The sequence below is a fragment of the Rhyacophila brunnea genome, unplaced genomic scaffold (assembly GCF_057557595.1).
Source record: "Rhyacophila brunnea isolate RB1 unplaced genomic scaffold, BYU_Rbru_1.0 scaffold_5, whole genome shotgun sequence".
Classification (NCBI taxonomy): Eukaryota; Metazoa; Arthropoda; class Insecta; order Trichoptera; family Rhyacophilidae; genus Rhyacophila; species Rhyacophila brunnea.
Window position 1 is genome coordinate 6,558,073 of NW_028233170.1, and position 20,810 is coordinate 6,578,882.

Consider the following 20,810-nt stretch of genomic DNA (forward strand, 5'->3'; position numbering starts at 1 on the left):
AACCGGAGACGTAGGCGGTTTCAATAATTGGGGGAGGGGCATTGAGGTTCTTGCTCATTTGAATGAATTTTATTTTAAAAACAATATTATTTTATTGTACAAATTTTAATAATTCAAAACTGAATGAATATAATAATATAATATAGGGTAATAATGTTTATTGGATAAGTTGAATCGAAGCCATCACATGGAAAGTGAAAGATAAGAATTCGAATCCCATTCGGTTCATTATTATTCTTTCTTCCAGGAATGTTTCTGAGTTTTCGGAGTTCTATAGTGTATTAATGTCCAACCCATTATCATTTAATTAGTTTGTGAGCAGTTTTCCTAATGGTGGAAACTTTCCATATCGTTTCGGCTGTAAAGAAAATAAAGCTTGAAGTTTCATCATCAACTGTCAAAATCATGGGAAAAATCAACCTTGTTGATATTTTATTCTATTCTTCTCATAAATTCTGTAAATTATAATAAAAAGTCACTTTTACATAGGTACCTACATTTATCTAATTACATCTTTCAAGAATGGTAAAAAGTTGGTGATTGTCAAAGTCCAAAAATGTATCCTGGGTACGCGATTCTACATAATATTAAATGTCAAATTATTGTTTATTGATACCTAGTTATTATATTATCGATGTTAGATAATCATAGGGAACTCAGAAATAATGGGAACTGAAATACTTACTTAACGGATGTGGAATAACAGCAACCGATCTCAAGTGTGGAAGAATATGGGATAAACTTAAACATGTGTTGAGAATACGCTTATCCTTCGTTCTGACAATAATTGCTCTCGGTTTATTCACTGACGCTCATTCAATATTGGCGTATTTGAAGGTTGCAATACACACTATTGCACATCTATAATACGTGGTTCATTTTCGTACGACACTCACACATTCAAAACCCTGCTACAAATTTTGTGTATTGGAAATTTATTTATTAATCTGTTATGTTATCTACTACATGTTTTTATGATATATGGATATTTCGGTCAGAAATATGTCATGTGATGGGCACACATCATGTCTGATTACCTGTCCATTTGTTTCTATTTTCGCGTTATGGCCACCATAAACCGGTCTTTCAAAGGTCCTTGCACTAGGTAGGTAGGTACCTACCTTTTAATTTAAAATTTTGGATTTCTCTTACATTATGTACACTTGGTGTGTAAAACTCCCACCTCCGCACCCGTTATGTATATGCAGCCACGTCATACGCGGCCGCCTAACATAACCCTTACGTGTGGCAGATCAAAGAATTTAAGACCTCATTTTGTCTCGAGCAGAGCCGCACGGGACTGGTGATGCAACCTTGCACCGAAGTGCGAATACATGATGTTAATTTATATGGCAACTATCAGAGTGACTTTAATTTGAAGAGTCGCAAGGGGAGTCGAGAGTGTCCCGCTCCCCGTACGCTCTGGCGAATTTGGTTGCCACCATGTCCGCGTGTCCTATTAGGCCCGAATGGGGTCGGACCCGGGCAAACAACTCCGCACGTTCGGGGCCCATAAGTGGACAGTCCCACAGGACGTGCTCTGCGTTCTGCTGGTCGTGTCCACATGAGCAACCCGACCCATGTCTTGCCAAACCAAACCCCTGCAGTTTGGCCGCAAAGTTTCCATGGCCAGTCATGAACTGACTGGTCCAGTGGGTCGGCATCAGTCTCCTCGTCATGTGTCTCACCGAGACATCTGGAAAGTATAGAAAAGTCTGGCGGCCCTTAGGGGAGGCCACCCATCTCGCCTGCCATGCCGCATATGCGGTCTTGTAGACCAGCTCAGATACAGTCTTTCTGTAGCTCACGCCCTCCACTCTCGATGGCGATGTCAGAGGGACACCGGCGAGAGTTGTATTGATCCTCCTCGTAAGAAGAGTGATCGATCCTCTAATTTGAACGTGCAAGTCGAGGGGAAAGACCCCCGCAAGGACCGCCAGGGCATCCGTAGATGTGGTCCTATAGGCCTTATTAAGGCCAATCAGAGCGGCCCTCTGTCCGCTAAGCATAGCCCTCTTCACAGTTGTCAGCGAGCATCCGAGATAGGGTAGATTCTCTCAAGGTGGTCCTCTAGCTTTCTGATGATTAACCGCTCCAATATCTTACCCAGCACTGGCAGAAGAGTGATTGGACGGTACGCTTTTGGGTCATGCGGTGGTCATGTGCTCATCTTAGGTATAATCATAAGGAGACCCTTCTTCCAACAGTCCGGGAAGATGCCCCTTCTCACACAGTCAGCATACAGCCTGACTATCTCATGAGGCGCTCGAATCCACGCCCTTCTGGCAATCACATTGCTGATCCCATCAGGTCCGGGGGCTTTGCCCGCCCTGTGGCCATCAAAAATTAATCCCACCTTCGACAGGGTAGGGTCAGCATAAACATAGCAATAAATAATATATTATATATTCCTAATCTAATTATTATTAAAGATTATATTGATGATATTACATAATAATATTGGTACTTTATATTTTTGTACGTGTCTATTTGTGTGGTTATGTTATAGGAATGTTTTATGTTAGTTGCAGGGATTTTGTTATGCTTTGGTTAATATTTTATGCTTGATCTGTGAGTTTTATAATAAAATAATTGTATGACCTGTTTGAACTGTTTCGAGGCCCCCTTTTAAATATTCTGACGAATCGGCTGTGTCATTTGCGTCGAAGAAGGTCATCTTCTGCTTTTATGATGTTTCACAATTTTAATGATGGCTAGGAATTGCAATCATGGGATTCGGAATCCCGCACAATTACGGGATTCGTTTTGTACGGCTTGTTGATAAAGATACTTGTTATAGGTATATCATATAATACTATCGACTGAAGGTACTTGATAGAATTTGAATTTAAATTCTAATGGATTTAATTTAAAGTCAGTGTGTGTTTACCCTTGGTGAGTGTACCCGGGTCCCAAAAAACGACTTAAATGGAATATTACAAAACTTAAATCCATTAGAATTTAAAAATACTTGTTGAAAAGAAATCGGTCAGTTTATACATCTAACTAACAATGTTATCTAAAATAGGTTGTATATCTACTATAGATACATCGTTGTAGACAGTAGACTAGAAGAGTATACGATTTATAACTTTGCACTTGTTCGCACTTTTTACTAAACTGGTACGCATATTAATTTGCATGATTACCTCGCATAAAATAAGATAAATTATTGATATTATTCACTTGTATTAATATAATATGTAGTAACAAATAAATAAATAGATAATATATAATATGTAAAACAATATTTTTAGAATATAATATTACATAGGTAATTGTCACCTTAGAGCCGGAGTGCAAAGTTATGAAGTGGAAACTCTACCTAACTTTACTAACTATGTATTGAAGTGAATGGAAAAACGCCATTGATATCCTAAATTTCACGCTAAATATTATGTATAATTTAAAATGTGACCATAGTTTTTACTACATCATCAATCCGAAAAGTGCTATAAAATGTAAAATGTATTGTAGGTAGGCGCGATTTCGCTGGTATACATTCATCCAGACGAATTTCGACATTAATTTTTGTTTGCCGTGTGGCGTCACTGACCGTGCATGACCTCGAAAAGTTGGATGTTCATGCCCAGTTTTGATTCATTACTATATCTCAGTCGAGACAATATTCAATGTGCGATTGGAGTAATGTATACTGCCCTTCCAAGGAAGAAGGCAGTAACTCGCAAAATTTGTGAAATTAGGTTATGAATGCCATCCGTTAGGTAATTTTGAAAACTGTATTCTGTTTACTTTAAAATCAGCATTATCATTAAATACCGTTAAAATCATTAGTGAAAAAATGGACATCTGCTAAAATAAGACAAATTTCTTAGAAAAAAGGCAGTAATTGCCCATATTTATTGCAGTTACTTCTTCTTCATTATTACTTTGTATTTTAATATCTCCTACTAACAAAGAATATTACCGTTTTTTTATTAATTCACTGTACTAAAATTTGGGGAAAAAACACATCTAAAGTGTGTGAGAGTCAGTTACTGCCTTCTTCCTTGGAAGGGCAGTAGGTATACTATGATAATAATAGTTTGCTACCTAGTCGATCTGTTTTTTACAAAAACAGTGGGTTTTGTGATATTTTAATTTATGTATCAGGATAACATTCGCAGTTAAATATAACAATATAATTAATAATATAATTACTTAAGTATACTATTTTAGTCAGTAATTAATTATAATGAGTAGTGTTGATGAATAAGTACATATTACCTCTACATACGGTAATAACAAAATAACTATATAATTAATGAACTTACGACATACATATTATTAAAACTGATACCTAACAAAAGACTAGTATTTCAAGAAATTGCATTTTTTGTTATATAAATGCACAAATGATTTAATTAGTAGATATTATTATCTTCGAGAGTCGGAAGTAGGGAATCCAACCACGAGCCAAAATCTTGATCCCGGGAACCCGGGAAAATTTTATATACTTACGTTTTATATAAATAACGTTGATAAAATCGGTCAAAAATAAATCTAATATAATTTATACTATTTAAGACATTTATTGTTAATATTGTATAAGTTCAATCTATGTATGCTTGCCAGACCCAGGATTCGAACCTGGGACCCACGGTGTTATAGTCTATAAGTGGCTGACATCCATTTCTCGTAAAAAACAAAATCTTCCAATACAAACCTCTACTCTGTGGAGGCCCATATGATCCTAATAGGATCGGACATGGTCGAAAGAAGAAAAGAAGTTCAATCTTGGAAAAACGTAGGTTTAATGGAGAAAATAATATTGTTACTTATTTATTTATTTATTTATTTATAAAAAAGAGTATTACGGCATTACAGCTTTTGGCCAATGCGCCATAATACATAATACATACAAATATATAAAAATATCTTAATTACAAATAACAACTAATATGACAAGAAAGTGGAAAAGACAGCATGTGTAAATATTAAAGAAATATGATAATATATACAATTATAAATTTATCCTATTTAAAACGTCTACAAACATTATATAATTAATAAAAAACAAATCAACCTTTATGGTGCCATCAAATAAGCTAATTGCACGATACACAGCATCATGAAACATAACATCTGTCCTGCGACGAGGTATCTTGAAGACCGTGGAGCTGCGAGTGATATTGGTGGGAACATGAAAATTAATATTTGCCAGTATATGCGGATTGTAAATGAACCCACGAAGAAGTAAAAAGAAATGCTTTAAAAGAACAATCACTCTTCGGGTAGACAGGGATTGCATTGATAGCATACCCAGAAGAAAACGAGTCGGGAAATTCATTTTATTGTCATTATCATAAGGAAAGAACCCGTATGTTCTTAAGTAGAGAAATCTAAGAAATCTATTGTGGACTCGATCCAGCTTAATTGTGTGCATGAACCTATTAGGACTCCAAATAATGCTGGCATATTCAAGAATACTCAACACAAATGATACGTATAATGTACGTAGCACTCGGACGTTTTCGAATGATTTTGAAACCCTCATAACAAAACCAAGCATTTTGCTAGATCTAGTACTGATGTTAAGAATATGCTGATTGAAAGTGAACTTTGTATCATACAATACTCCCAAATCTTTTATCTCCGTTACCCTACTCAATATTATACCAGACAATGTGTATGGGAACAATAAGGTGTGCCTTGAACGATTGAATGAAATAATATTACATTTGGAGGTAGCGAATTCAAGTTTATTTAAGATAGACCATTGCGAGATAGCATCTAGGTCAGACTGCAACATCGCACAGCATAATGGGGTTTCAATAGTTCGAAAAAGTTTAAGATCATCTGCGAATAGCAAACAAGAAGAATTGGTTATAACTTTGACGATATCATCAAAAAATATTAAAAACAAAATTGGGCCAAGATTTGAACCTTGAGGAACACCAGAGTTTGTTTAATACACATAAAAAATAATGTGAAAGTAAAACAGTTTTATTTATTTATGAAAAGATAATATAATAAGATTATTTCTAATGTATTTATATGTTATTAATTATTATTTTTTCTGTTATATTTTCGTTTTTATTTTATTTTCCATAAAAATTGATATAAAAAAAATCAATCCCGGGATTCATAGGTATCGAAAATAATTCGGGATCCCGAGATTGGAATCCTTAGTCGGAAGTTATGACGTTTTGACAAAAACAAGACGTTAAATAATGTTGCACAAGATATTATTATTTCTATTGTGTTATAAATTATTAATGAATATTAAGGGAGACTACAATACCAATGTGTACTGGAGGCAACGAGCTTAGCGGCAAAATACGAAAGATATTTTTTCCTAATAATTTACGTGCTTTATTTAGTAATTGCGTGGATTAACAAGTAGGTATCTAAAAATATTACAATACAATTTAAAAAATAAAAGCGATATAAAATATGTGTTCATTGAAGATCCAATATCTTTTAGTACATCGTATTCTATTGTCACTAATTTTAACATTTAAATATAGTTTGATAAGTTATTTCGATGATCATAATAGGTATAAAAATTTTATTAAATTAAAATTCAAATTCATTTATCTTACATATAATGAACATAATAAATTAGAAATTTAAAATTTCACGACATGACATAAAATAAGTGTATTTAAACAATTTTTCAAATAAAAATACAGAGCAATGTGAGTTAATATTACAATAAATATCTAATAAAATAAGAAAATAAATAAAATAACATAAGTGAAAGTAGATGGAAGCACACAGAGTGAACTATTGATAGACCCTATCTTAAAAATTTATAAAACCACGTCCACCTAAATTCACCCTCACACAAGTGGAATATATCAATATCCAAAGCGATTTTATTAACCATGGTTATTGCGCTTCCAATTGGTATTACTAATGGCAGGTTAGTTCTGCACCTCGCGAGAACAAACAACGGATGCCCTCGATTCCTAACCAACACCACCAAGAATGGCAGAGTTTCCATTTACGCCGCGTGTAAGTCGGAATGTTCTTATGCATATAAGTACCTAAATTTTATATAATTTTATCGATTTTTATAATAAATTAAAATATGAATAACTTTAATAATTCTAAGTAATATTAATATCCTAATCAATACCTTATAAACCTCATATAGACAAAGCTTAACCGAAAACCCATATTGCTATGCTTCGTCCAAAAATTAGTTTGCATTATTGCATTTGATTATTTACCTACGTATTGGTTGCATGTAGTATTGGTTTATGTAGGTATTATGGCAGGTTTAGAGGCACCTTTGCGTTAAGTCGTTGCAGAGTAATAAAATAAGTTTAATACTCAGAGTAATAATATATATGCAATAACAGCAAGTATTTTAATAAAAAATCGAGCAAGTATTTTATTAAAAAGGTGGGAACTATTTAATATGAACAGCAAGTAAAAAATGATTACTGGTAAGTATTATAATATAACAATGGAAGTATTTAAATTATTATAGGGAATTATTTAAATAAAAAATGGTAAGTATAAATATCAATTTGTCAGTATAAAATCTATTTTGGACAGATTTTTTCTTTTAGAGAAATAACTTATTTAGTAGCTTCCTTATTATGTTAAATTTAGTAGGATAGTATTGTTCTTTCTAACTGTCTCTCCAGAACAGATTGTACTATTTGAATAGTATTTCTCTATTATTTCATCCCTTACGCCCATTTAGTGTAGCAGCATTTGTGTATCTATAAAATAGCTCAATGATGCAATAGTGCCTTTAAGATACTATTTCATTGTAACTATCAGCTGTAACTTAACTGCACCTTCCGAACCATCAGTTGTAGGTAGCTGTTAGGCACACACTCTTGATCTAAGCGCACTTCAAAGATATATGTACTTAACCTTACCTTATGAGATTCAAACCCTTAATCTCTACTTCATTGCGGAGTTAAATACAATTGTAGTGTCTATTATATATATTTTCAACTTTGCAATAATAACAAGACATACTTCAGACTTGTATACTGTTTATTACATATTATTTTCAATATCAGAATTAAATAATAAGACAGACTTCAGTTGATTACAATAAATATATTTCTTATGTTCATAAATTCACAATAATAATCAATGGTAACAAACATATGACAGAATAAGACGTTTCCTTCAATTACATATAAATTACATACAATCTATTACTAAATACGATCGATGTCGATCAATGTCAATGATTGAAAATGATAATCTAGAATACACATCCCTCGAATAAACAATGGGAAATAAATTATTTACAGTGAAACGATAACATAAAAATCTTGTCCTTCAATTACATACAATCTATTACTAAAGACGACCGATGTCGATCAATGTGTATGATTGAAAATGATAATCTAGAATACACATCCCTCGAATAAACAATGGGAAACAAATTATTTACAGTCAAAGGATAACATAAAAATCTTTTCATTCAATTACGTACAACCTATTAAGTACCAAAAACGTTTATGAAATTCATAAAAGAAAACATAAAATTTGTGTTGTTTTTACTGTTATATTATTTTATACAAGTCTACATATAAATAACACAACATTTTAGGATTATCGGAAAACATTCCGATAATCGCAACTTTTGGCTTTTGACAGCTCGACTTTTTTATTCGTTCGTTGATCAGTATCAGAGCATAGACAAATCGGACGACTTATTAATAATTGTTCTCGTACTTTTGGCTCGCCAATGGCAATAAGTTTCACGGTCTTGTTTACATTACATACTATAGTAAATTGACAATAATATTAAATAATTATCTGATTCGGCATTTACACTAATAGTAAAAATAATAATATACATATATAAATAATTAATATACTTACTTAAATTAGTAATTTTAAAAGACGTTGAAAAAAAACCTTTTTTTGTAGTGATGAGTAAAAACATGTGAAATTATAAAAAATCCACGAACCCTTACTAATTAATTTAGCATACAATTTTAATTGAGATAAATTTAATATCATACTATTTATTATTGTTGTACCCAAACTGAGATTCATTTTTTTATAAAATTAGACAATAATAGGTAATAAAAATGTACTTAGTTTAAAAAATATATATTAATATGATTTCTGTAATATTTGTAGTACCTACCTAGATAACCTATATTTTTGATCAATTATTAATTTAATCTTTGAGGTTATTCGCATTTATTGTGTGAAATGTACATCTAGCTCTTTTTTTCTGCACCTCTGCGTATTCTTAGTTGATCTTCTTTTAATAATAATGTAATCATAAATAGTTTGTTCTTACCGAAATTCATGAATGCATAGACTTATATACTTTATATGCGATAATGGTAACCCTAAAATGCCGTGCGCCCTATTGAATGTTTTTTACTTTTCATACTATCAAAATAATAATGGATATTGGTTTTATCTATTGGCCCATGTCATTTAAATAATGATTATTTATTTTTACTACTGATTTTTGAATATTATTTCTTGCTGTACCAATATTTTACATTCAACATTAAAACTGGCGGGCTTATACCGATCCTTTGAAATAAATACTTACCATTCATTTAAAATTCTGACAGTTGTTATTTAAAAACTTTTCAAAATTGTCTATTAATACTTGCTTCAAAAATGCACGCCTTAATTATACCCCGTCTTCCGCTATCCTTCTACAGTTGATTACTCCCAGCACGGTCTGTATTATTTTGAATCGATTTTCTAATGATTACTATTAAATATTTTTAATTATCTAGTATCTTCGGTGGTGAAGTACCTATTTTAGTTACTATTATGATTTTTATTATTAGAGTCACGATTTATTGCGACATAGGTACTGTCTGCCATTGGGAAGACCAATGTCTTTCGTTTTTGTTTCATTGTAAGTCATACGCACCTGATACACATTCAAAGTATCTAACAGGTATCCCCACTCTTGTTTTTATTTTCCAGGCCTGTCTAACTTTTAAATTACCTACCTAACTACAGTGACACCCCGGTTTTCAAGGGACCCTACAAAAAGAACGATACATGCGGGATATATAATTTTTTTTTTAAAACTCGTTTTTCTCCTGGATTTTTTTCGACGTCTTGAATTATTTTCAGTTTCTCAGCTAGAGTTCTAATTTTATTCATGGGGGGGGGGCATTTTAGTTGCGACTTATAAAAATTCGTGATACGAGATGTGAGGCAAGCCTGAGCGCCGATCGACGTGAGCACACAAAGCGATGCGACTGAAAGGTGTGTATGTATCATACATAAACATTAATTCTACGAAAGCGAACTGAAAAATATTCAATAAAAACGGTCAATCGGGATAATTATATATGACGGGACCATAATATTTAGACTATAGATCGAGGAAAACGATAAATCGGGGAACGGTTAATACCGATTATTTTTACATTGTTCTTATAGGTGTTTGGCGGGACTTTCGAAAATGAACGGTCCATGCGAGAAACGATTTATGCGAGAACGGTAGATCGGGGTACCACTATATTCCTTATTGTACGTTTAAACGGGTTTGGGTCGAAATCCCAAAGGCTGAAATCCCGAAGGCCGAAATCCCGAATGCCAAAATCCCGAATGGCCGAAATCCCGAACGGCCGAAATCCCGAATGCTGAAATCCCGAATGCCAAAATCCCGAAAGTCGAAATCCCGAAAGCCGAAATCCCGAATGGCCGGAATCCCGAAGGCCGAAATCCTGAAAAATAAAAAAATATAAACAGTATTAAGACTGTATAATTAAGATTGTATAATTTAACAAGATTATTAAAATAGTAGTATTAAAAATTATTATTAATTATGGAATGAAGCAAAAACATAATTTTCAACCAGAGGTACCCCAATAGGCAGCGCTTTTTCTTGAGTGTGTATTTTAACATGATAATTAAAATAGTTATATAAAAACTATTATTAATTTTGGAATGAAGCAAAAAAATAATTTTCAACCAGCGGCACCCCAAAAGGCAGCGCTTTTTCTCGATTGTATAATTTAACTAGATAATTAAAATAGTAGTATTAAAAACTATTATTAATTATTGAATGAAGCAATAAAATAATTTTCAACCAGCGGCACCCCAAAAGGCGGTGTTTTTTCTCGATTGTATAATTTAACTAGATAATTAAAATAGTAGTATTAAAAACTATTATTAATTATGGAATGAAGCAAAAACATAATTTTCAACCAGAGGTACCCCAATAGGTGGCGCTTTTTCTTGAGTATGTAATTTAACAAGATACTTGGAATAGTTATATAAAAACTATTATTAATTATGGAATGAAGCAAGAAAATAATTTTCAACCAGCGGTACCCCAATAGGCGGCGCTTTTTCTAGAGCGTGTAATTTAACAAGATAATTAAAATAGTAGTATTTAAAACTATTATTAATTATAATAAGTCTAGTAATGGTAAGTACCTAAATTCATAATATACTTACCTCCTATTCACCTATCGACTATGATTTTTTTTAAATATAAAAATTGATAATGATTTAAATACTTAATTATTATTTCATCAAAATTTAAATCGGTCTGAATTATAAATTTTGTAAAACAATCAAAATAAATAAAAAATAGTATGAATGGACAACAGATATACTTACCTAGTAAACCAAAGAATTGCACAGTGCTAGTTAACTGTATTTCTTTGAGAAAGTTTGTAATAAAACTCTACGCCATCGATTGGATGACAATATAATAATAAATCATAAACCCTCATTTTAATTAACTTAACTGAGCTCAATTAAGAAGTATACTGATGTTTCATGATTTATGTTGACAATAGAATATAACCAATCTATATTTACTTATAATAATTGGCAATGACATTCATATCGACGATAAAGATTAAAAAACACAAACAATAATTATTATGGTCAGAATTTATATGAAAATTTAAAATCTAATAAGTGTCCCTACTTGTTTAATTATTATAGAGAGGTATTATAACATTAGATGCACAAATAGAGATACTCTTTAAGAAAATAGAAGGTAGGTAGTGACAAAGGAATTGCTCTTGTTTACATAAGTATCTGAGATGCTGTATCAATATCATTTTAGATAGGTAATTACCTAATCATAATTATCAAATGCGCTTGTAATACAAGCCTAGTATATTGATTATAGGTTTTATAGGAATTTATTTCTGATGATGAACAGTTCAATGTGGTCTTATCTGAGAACGAAAGTGATAATGCTGCCTTTCATTAATAATTATTAGGTATACATAATATTTCCGTTAGTTTTGTTAATACGTAGTCATGTTTTTCAAACTAGAAAACCTATAGGTATTTTTACAAATAGTATGATTCTTAGTTAGGTATATCTGTGCCAAATGTTCATGAATATATTCCAGTTGTTATTTACTACCTACATTTATGTTTAAATAAGCATAGCAGTTAGTAATTTATATTATTGTATTAAGCCGTATGTTAAAATTTTAAACATTCTGATACAACTGATAAAGCAAACTGTGTTTCTTTGAGAAAATTTGTATTAAAACTCTACGCAATCGATTAAATAACAATTTATCATTTCAAGAACATACTACTTGAATGCAAATTATTTCATTTTTTTCAGTTTATAAAAAAAATGCAAATCCACACCAACAAAGTAAATTTGATTATTTAAATTTGAGAGCGTTGGTACACATTTATTTCACACTTGCGGTCTAGCAACCGTCACGAGCAGTCACCTTTCCGTGCGCTCCGATACCATCTGAGATCTACAATCTAATCAAGACCTACAAGATACCTCACAGAACCAGCCAACCAATCTGCATACCTACAAGACACCGCGCATAATCTAGAAGATACACCAAAAAACCAGCGGAAATAGCAATTTACCTACTTTGTTACATCCCGCCGACCAAGCAAACTACCTATTCGCTACAACCAGCCGACCAAGCAAATTACCTATTTGCCTACCGCCGCAAGTGACCCGACGATCACAACCTACCTACTGCACAATGGAGCAGATCATCATAGAGATTACCAGACTTGCTGCATTCAGACCAACCAAACTACGGGACCTCATGATGCTGCACTTCCTGCTCCTGACGGCATATCAGGAGCAGGCCGAGTCAGCTTTTCCCGCCGACCCTCCCGCCGACCCTCCCGCCGACCCTCCCGCCCGCCCTCATACCTGGAGGACGAACAATGCCAGACCAAACACGCCACGACGAATGACACCACAAACATGGACCAACAGCAGCACCAAACACCACTACAGATCATCATCTCACTACAACAGATCACCATCCCGCACGCCGATCAAAGAGGCAGACCCCTTCACACACTCAGGACATGAAAGCGACCAACTATCTGTCGTTATCAGAGGCCTCCCGATCGGCACACACACGGAGGACATCACTAATGACCTACTCCGAAAAGGCCTCCCGATAATCAGCGTCCGGAGGATGACCAGGGGCAGGAGCTGGCATCCAATGCCTCTTGTCCTGGTCAAACTTTTGGACAACGACAGAGGGAGGCAGATACGCAATCTACAAAAGAATCACGATCGAAACACCAAGGAGGAGCAGTTTCACACACCTCAGCCCAAATCAAAACAACCCGATGACAACAACTCAGACTCAAACCGAAACTCAGCCAGATGACTCAAAACTTCACAAAGAGACCTCTACGGAAATGGATATCAACATCTCTTATGCCGAACACGAGACATCTGAAACACAAACGACCCCGGAAATCATAATACCAGAGACCCCTGTTCCCAAAAACCTCTGTCCCAGAAAGAGCAGTGACCCCAGAAACGGAAATACTAAGGATGCCGACCCCGGAAACGGAAATACCAAGGACCCCGATAATAGAAGCAAATAGGGATCTTGATTCCAAGATACTCCTAGCAGAGTAAAGGGTCAAACAGGCCCAAAAAATCAGGCAATCAAAATCCGAAAACGATCAAGAACGTGAGATCCGAACTCAAACCAAAGACCTGCAGAAACACAAATCAAAATTCACAACAGAATACATGAGATCCAATATTCTATTCACAGAAAGAAAAAAGGCCGGATTAGACTGCGAAAATTCCTACGCAGATCAAAGACTATACCTATTCCTAGACGACCGCATAAAGGCAGCAACCAACATCCTACACGAATTCATCAAAAATCCAGAAAAACAATCTAACAGAAGAGTTAGGGATTAATCACCGATAAACAACAGCAAACAATAACCACCGATAAACAACAGCCAACAACCGAAGAGAAGGAAGGAATTCACCGCCGAATCAAGACCCAAGCCCTCCCCTGCCAACCGCCAAGAAGCAGAGCTCTGAACCGCGATACTCAGAGCTCTTCCAGGCAATGGCGGATGACCGGAAGCAAAGAAGATTGACCAGAAGAGGAAGCGAGCCAGCCGGAAGCTGATGGACGCCTGCGTGAAGTTTTTTCTACTTTTAAATACTCCAGACCAAATACTCGAGATCACCAACCCGGCCTTGCTCGTTCGCAAAGCCACCGAGGCCGGGCCACACCATAAACAAAAAATGCTTCACCAGAGATAGGCACCACATATAACGGGAGTAGGCGCAAAATATCCGTCTTGGCATCCCAGTTCGAAAGCACATACCCCAAGTAGTAAGTAAGTATTTATTTCAACCTTTTAAATAAATAATAAAAAAATAATAATAAAAATCATAAAACCTCATAATAATTAACGTAGCTGAGCTCAATTAAGAAATATACTTACTGATGTTTCATGATTTATGTTGACAATAGAATATAATCAATCTATATTTAATTATAATTGGCAATAACATTCATATCAACAATAGGATTAAAAAATACAAACGATAATTAATATGGTCAGAATTTATATGAAATTTTATAATCTAATAAGTAAGTGTCCCTACCTGTTTAATTATAGAAAGGTATTATAAAATTAGATGCACAAATAAGGATACTCTTAAAAAAATAGAAGGTAGGTACTGACAAAGGAATTTCTCTTGTTTTTACAGATACTGTATGAATATCATTTTAGATAGGTACCTAATCATAATTATCGAATGGGCTTGTAATAAAAGCCTAATAATTAAATTGATTATAATTTTTTATAAAGATTTCTGATGATGAACAGTTGACTGCGGTCTCATCTGACAACGAAAGTAATAAATCTCTCTTTCATTAATAATTGTTAGGTAGGTATACATAACATTAGTTATTTTGCTAATACGTAGTCATAATTTTCAAACTAGAAAATCTATATTTTTGCAAATAGTTTGATGCTTAGATAGGTATATCTGTGCCAAATGTTCAAGAATATATTCCAGTAGTTGTTTACTACCTACATTATTTTGTTCAAATAAGCAAAGTGGTTAGTAATTTATATTATTGTATTAAACTGTATGTTTTAATTTTAAAGATTATATAATATTACAAACTTTCACTCTCGTGACCGTGTACATGAGGAAACAAAGAAAGCTGTTTTTCTCCTATTATTATTAGCGTCACAAATCTATATATATTGTGTATGTTAAAAAGTAAAGCTAAATAAGACTCAATTGAGACTTCAGAGCTTAATAAAAAAAAAAAAAAAAAAAAAAAATCTACCTTGTTCGGCAAAATTAAACCATTATTAGTTTTACAATCTTTTTCCAATTTTATAATCAATGTTTATTGATTTTAATTTTTTACAATTAATAGTCAATCTTCTTTTCTCAGATACTGTGTATAACCACTTATTATTTGAGAGTTTTTGCCAAAGGTTTACAGATCCTTTTATATTTCTTACGTTACATATTTCTGGAATAACTTTAACAATGTTCAATAAAAGTTGAGGTTCACAATGCATGTTACTATAAGTTGATAAAACATTTAATTCTTTACATATAAATATTTGATTAATGATATTCTTACATACTATTTCTATATTATTAATTGGTACATATGTCAGCTCGTCTGTAGATATTGCCATGTAAGTATGTGTTGGTAAAATTAATGAGTATATATTAGTGTCATTCGTATGAGGAATAGGTAATGGATAGGTTTTGTATAATTTAAATTCATTCGGTAATGTTAAAGGTATTTTTAGTAAATACACTAATTTATTATTCTTGTAGTATACTGTCAATTTTGAAATCTCTATAATTAGATGCATATTTTCCAGTAGTAGTGTTAATGGGAAATTTGTGCCATCTGGTAATAAATTTGATCTCTCATTTAATTCTTTGTACCTATAATGTTGCTGGCGATAAGATACTTGGATGTAATATATTTTGTTTAGCCATTAAAATTGAATTTATTATTGTATTTAAATGATCTGTTCACCTTTCTAAAGTTAACGCTATTAATTCAGTTTGTTCTGTTATCAGTAACAGTGTTTCAATATATTCTAATTCGCTTTCGGTTGCATTAATTGATTCGTCTATTCGGTTCATTCCATTAGTCAAAAGGTATTCATTTAGTTTTAATTTAGTCATTGTCTGTTTGAATTTTCTAATGCGTCTTCATAAGTTCCATCAGGTGTTGTTCGTTTTTGTTAATTTTATCGATTGACTCATCATAAAAAGTCGCGTCGTCGGCGTCTCAAGTACCAAAGACTGTTTTGAATATTGATCCTAATACATCAATCAATCCACGTTTATTTCGTCTGCTATTAGTTAAATGAATAATATTTTCATATTGATGTGTAATGTATTCAATGTCGTTATTTAATGGCGTTAGTAACGTTTTACATTCTAGTCTACCATATATCTTAATTGCTATGTTACATTTTATCGTTATATTATTTATAATGTTAGTAAGAATACTTAATTCCTGTGGAATTATACTTAAAAAAACATATGAGATAGTCGTTCATGTCTCTTCACTGAGTTTAAGGACTCCTATCTGGTCGAAATATATTCTATTTCCTTGTGTGATTGGTGTATTTTGTGCATACACTTGATGAATAAACAATCTGAAATTATCCATTAAATGGTTTTAGTAAATTATAATGTACTCTTTTCAATTTATTATTTTCGATTTGTACCGTAATATTCTGGAAATCGTGAATTTCTTTTATACGATATGGTCCTTTCCAATTTGGGGTAAATTTTTTGTTTACTGACTTCGGTGTTATCTACACCTTGTACCATACCCAGTCGTTGATTTCATACACGTAGTTAGATGCGTTCTTATCATAATTTCTTTTCGATCTAATTTTTGAGCGTAACATGTGTTCTTTAGCTGTTAGTCTTATATTAGCTAATCGCGTTTTTATATTGTTTATATATTGTCCATACGTAATATTTGGTTTGCTGTTTTCTATTGAACTTGGTAAGTTTGCTTTAATTCCGAATACTAATTCGTAAGGAGTAAATTTAGTTGTAGAATGTTCACTTGTATTATAGCAAAACATGGCATATGGTAAGTATTTATCCCAATCAGGATGTGAGTCATTCACAAAGTGTGATACATAATCTTTAAGGGTTGAGTGTGATCTTTCTAAAGCTCTGTTTGTTTGTGGATGATAAGCTGTAGTTTTAAGATGTTTTATTTTAAATAATTTTGTAAACTCTTTCATGATATTACTCGTGAATTGCGTACCTAAATCTGATAAAATCGAATTTGGTACTCCGTAGTGTGAAAAGAATGATATTAAGGATTCCTCAACTGTTTCTGCGTTCGTTACTTGTATTGGATATGCTTGAGAAAATTTAGTTAAGTCATCCTGTAATGTTAAAATATATTTATTTCCGTTATTAATTTCGTTTAAAGGTTCTACAAGATCTATCGCTACTCTTTCGAAAGAAGTCGATGATGTAGTTGTTATTTCCATTGGTGCATTGAATTTACGTCTGTCTGTTTTATTAGTTTGACGACTCCTACAATTTTTTACGTATTTTAATATTTCGCCTTTCATATTTGGCCAACGATATTTGCCTTTAATTCGTCCTAAAGTTCTATGATATCCTGAATGTCCTGAGGTCGGTGAATTGTGACATTAATTAATATTATGGGAATCTGGTCCCTTCTTGGTTCTATTAATTTATTTTGACAAATTACTATTTGTATATTAGTATTTCTAAACATATATTGGATAATCATTTTAATTTTTCCAAAGATTATATTATCAAAATCGTTCTTAAAATTAGATATAGCTAATTCTTTTATTTCATCTTTAATAAGTATTTCGCGTAAGTTTTTAAGTGTTAAGAATATGTCCTTCAATGTTGCTTTGTCACAATAATGAATTTTAGTTAAGCAATGGTAATATTTCGTTTTTCCGTTACGTGACGTTGTCACTATAACTTCATGTTGTTCCTTTTCTCGGGCCTTTAAGTCTATTTCATTATCTTCTGTTATTTCTAAAACAAATTGGTTTGAATCGTCGAAATCGAGAGATGTTGAATATGCGATATTTCGATTGTTTTGTGTTAATAACAAATCGTCGCACTCATACAAATTATTATATGCTATAAAAAGATTTTCTTTCATGTATTTTACATATGATTCGTAATCATCTGTATTATTATCTAATATTACACTTTCCTCATTATGTTGTGATTATATCCTTGGTATTATGAAATCTTCATCGAATATGTCTCCTAAAGTGAGAACATTAATATTTTTCTGTCCATTAAATATTGTTATAATACCTGTTATGTTCAATAAAAATTGTATCATTTGTTTAACTCGTTTCCAAGCTAATCCATCTAATCCTGTTGCTAATTTAGGTAATGCTAATTTTTTAATATTATTCTTTATTAAGTGATCTCGTAAGGTTTTTATTGCGTAGTATAGATTTTCGTAAGTTGGTTTATGAAAATAGTTTTCTTTCGTTATTAAATGAAAGATGATTCTGTTGTCTATTTTTGAAGTTATAAAATCAGTTATGTTTTTCCCATGTTTTCTTAGTTATTGATAGTTATTTATTTTTTCTTTAATTTGTGCTGCTAAACCAGCTGACATTTTTACATCTTTAGATATATAATGTGCAAAATCTGATTTGCAATTTAATATAATATCGTTTTTCTCTAGTAATTCGTATTTTACTTCGTTCATGTCGTTTTCTAGAAAATCTTCTTAAGTATCGTATAATTTAATTCTGGATCAACAATCTGCATTATTATTGATTTTACCTGGTTTAAACATTATTTCATAATCGTATTCTTCAAGTTTAAGTCTACATTTTACTAATCTGGAAGATCTTGGTTGTTTAATATTAAAAAGATAAACTAATGGTTTATGATCGGTGATTATTTTAAACTTTCTACCGTATAGATATGGTCGGAAATGGGTAACTCCCCAGTAAATAGCTAATAATTCCTTCTCTTTTGTACTATAAAATTTATTTCTGCTTTGTTTAACGTTCTTGAAGCGTATGATATTGGGAGATATTTTCCAATTATACCTTGGCTCAAAATACTTCATATTGCATAATTTGATGCTTCGGTAGTTAATATAAATTCTTTAGTAAAATCAGGGTATTGTAACAAAGGTGCTGTAGTTAAATGTTCTTTCAATTTTTCAAATAATGCTATCTCTTGAACATTAATCCAATTGAATTTTTCCATTCCATTTTTTAATAAGTTTGTTAGAGGTTTAATTGTTTTACTGAAATCTTTTATGAATCTTCTATAATAACCTGCTAATCCCATAAAAGCTTTAATGTCTTTTGGGCATTTTGGTCTAGGATATTTTTTTACTGCTGATATTTTATCTGGATTGGGTAAAACTCCTTCATTACTTATTATGTGTCCTAAATAGGCTACTTCCTTTCTCATAAATTCACATGTATCTGGTTGTAATTTAAGGTTGTTTGAGTCTAATCGTTTAAATACCTTTACTAATTGTTCATTATGTTCTATCAGGTTAGTTGCATAGATTACAATGTCATCGAGATATACAAAGCAAGATGTCCCATTTAGTCTTGTCAATACGTTATTCATTAATCTCTGGAAACTAGCAGGAGCCGTTTCAAGGGCAAATGGCATACGATTATACTCGTAATAACCACTTGTTGTTGTAAAAGCAGTTTTTGCTTTGTCTTCTTGTTTAACTGGTATTTGATGAAAACCATTTCAGTCAAGTATTGTAAAATAATTACAATATCCTAATTGATCTAATATTTCGTTTAAGCATTTGATCAATCTGCTTATCTACTTCCTCTTTATGTATCATATGATGTCTATAATTCTTTACATGTATTGGTTTATTTGACTCTGTATTTATTTCATGTTGGACCGCGTTAGTAAAGCTTAATTCATCGCCTTCTAAATGAAAAACATGGTTATATTCGTTACATAATTCTAATAATGATGAAGCTTCTTCATCGTTGAGATGATCTAATCTTATTGATTGTTTAAGTTGACATATTCTATTATTAACATTCTTTATCTTATAATTAAACGCATATATATTTTCTGGTATTGGTTCAAGTATCGTTTTTAATTTATTTAATCTTAAATTTTCGTCAGTAGTGTTTAAGATAGAACATATAGATTCGTTGTTTTCATTCACATTTACAATAATTGCATTTGATAAATATACTCCTGGTATATTTAATTCCATATTTATTAATCCACTTTTTATTTCAGGATTTAATATTTTAATATTTATAACTGTTTCACTACGAGGTTTAATTACATAGATACAATTTTCATAATCATTGGTTTCTGCGGACTTCTTTTGCACTTTAATTGATATTTTATCGTTTATTATTAACTTTACTGTCTTGTAGTCTATTTTAACATTGTAATTTTTCAAGAAATCTCCGCCTATAATTCCGTCATAGTGAAGATTCAAGTCATTATCTTTAATTACATAAAATGTGTGGCCTTCACATTCATCATAGAAGTTAAAATTTATTATTATACTTCCAATAGTTTCTGCAGTTTTTTCTTTATCTATGCCTTTCATTTCGATTATATC

The 20,810-nt window shown here is 32.1% G+C and overlaps 1 protein-coding gene across 1 annotated transcript; it reads right to left on the reverse strand.

Moving 5' to 3' along the window:
• Nucleotides 1-13,832: 13,832 nt before the first annotated feature.
• Nucleotides 13,833-16,053, reverse strand: LOC147065951 (uncharacterized). The gene is made up of 3 exons (XM_085955685.1): nt 15,813-16,053; nt 15,591-15,707; nt 13,833-13,891 (listed from the first exon to the last, which is right to left on the reverse strand). The coding sequence occupies exons 1-3, from the start codon at nt 16,051-16,053 to the stop codon at nt 13,833-13,835; spliced, it is 417 nt and encodes a 138-aa protein (XP_085811811.1).
• Between the last annotated feature and the right edge of the window lie 4,757 nt (nt 16,054-20,810).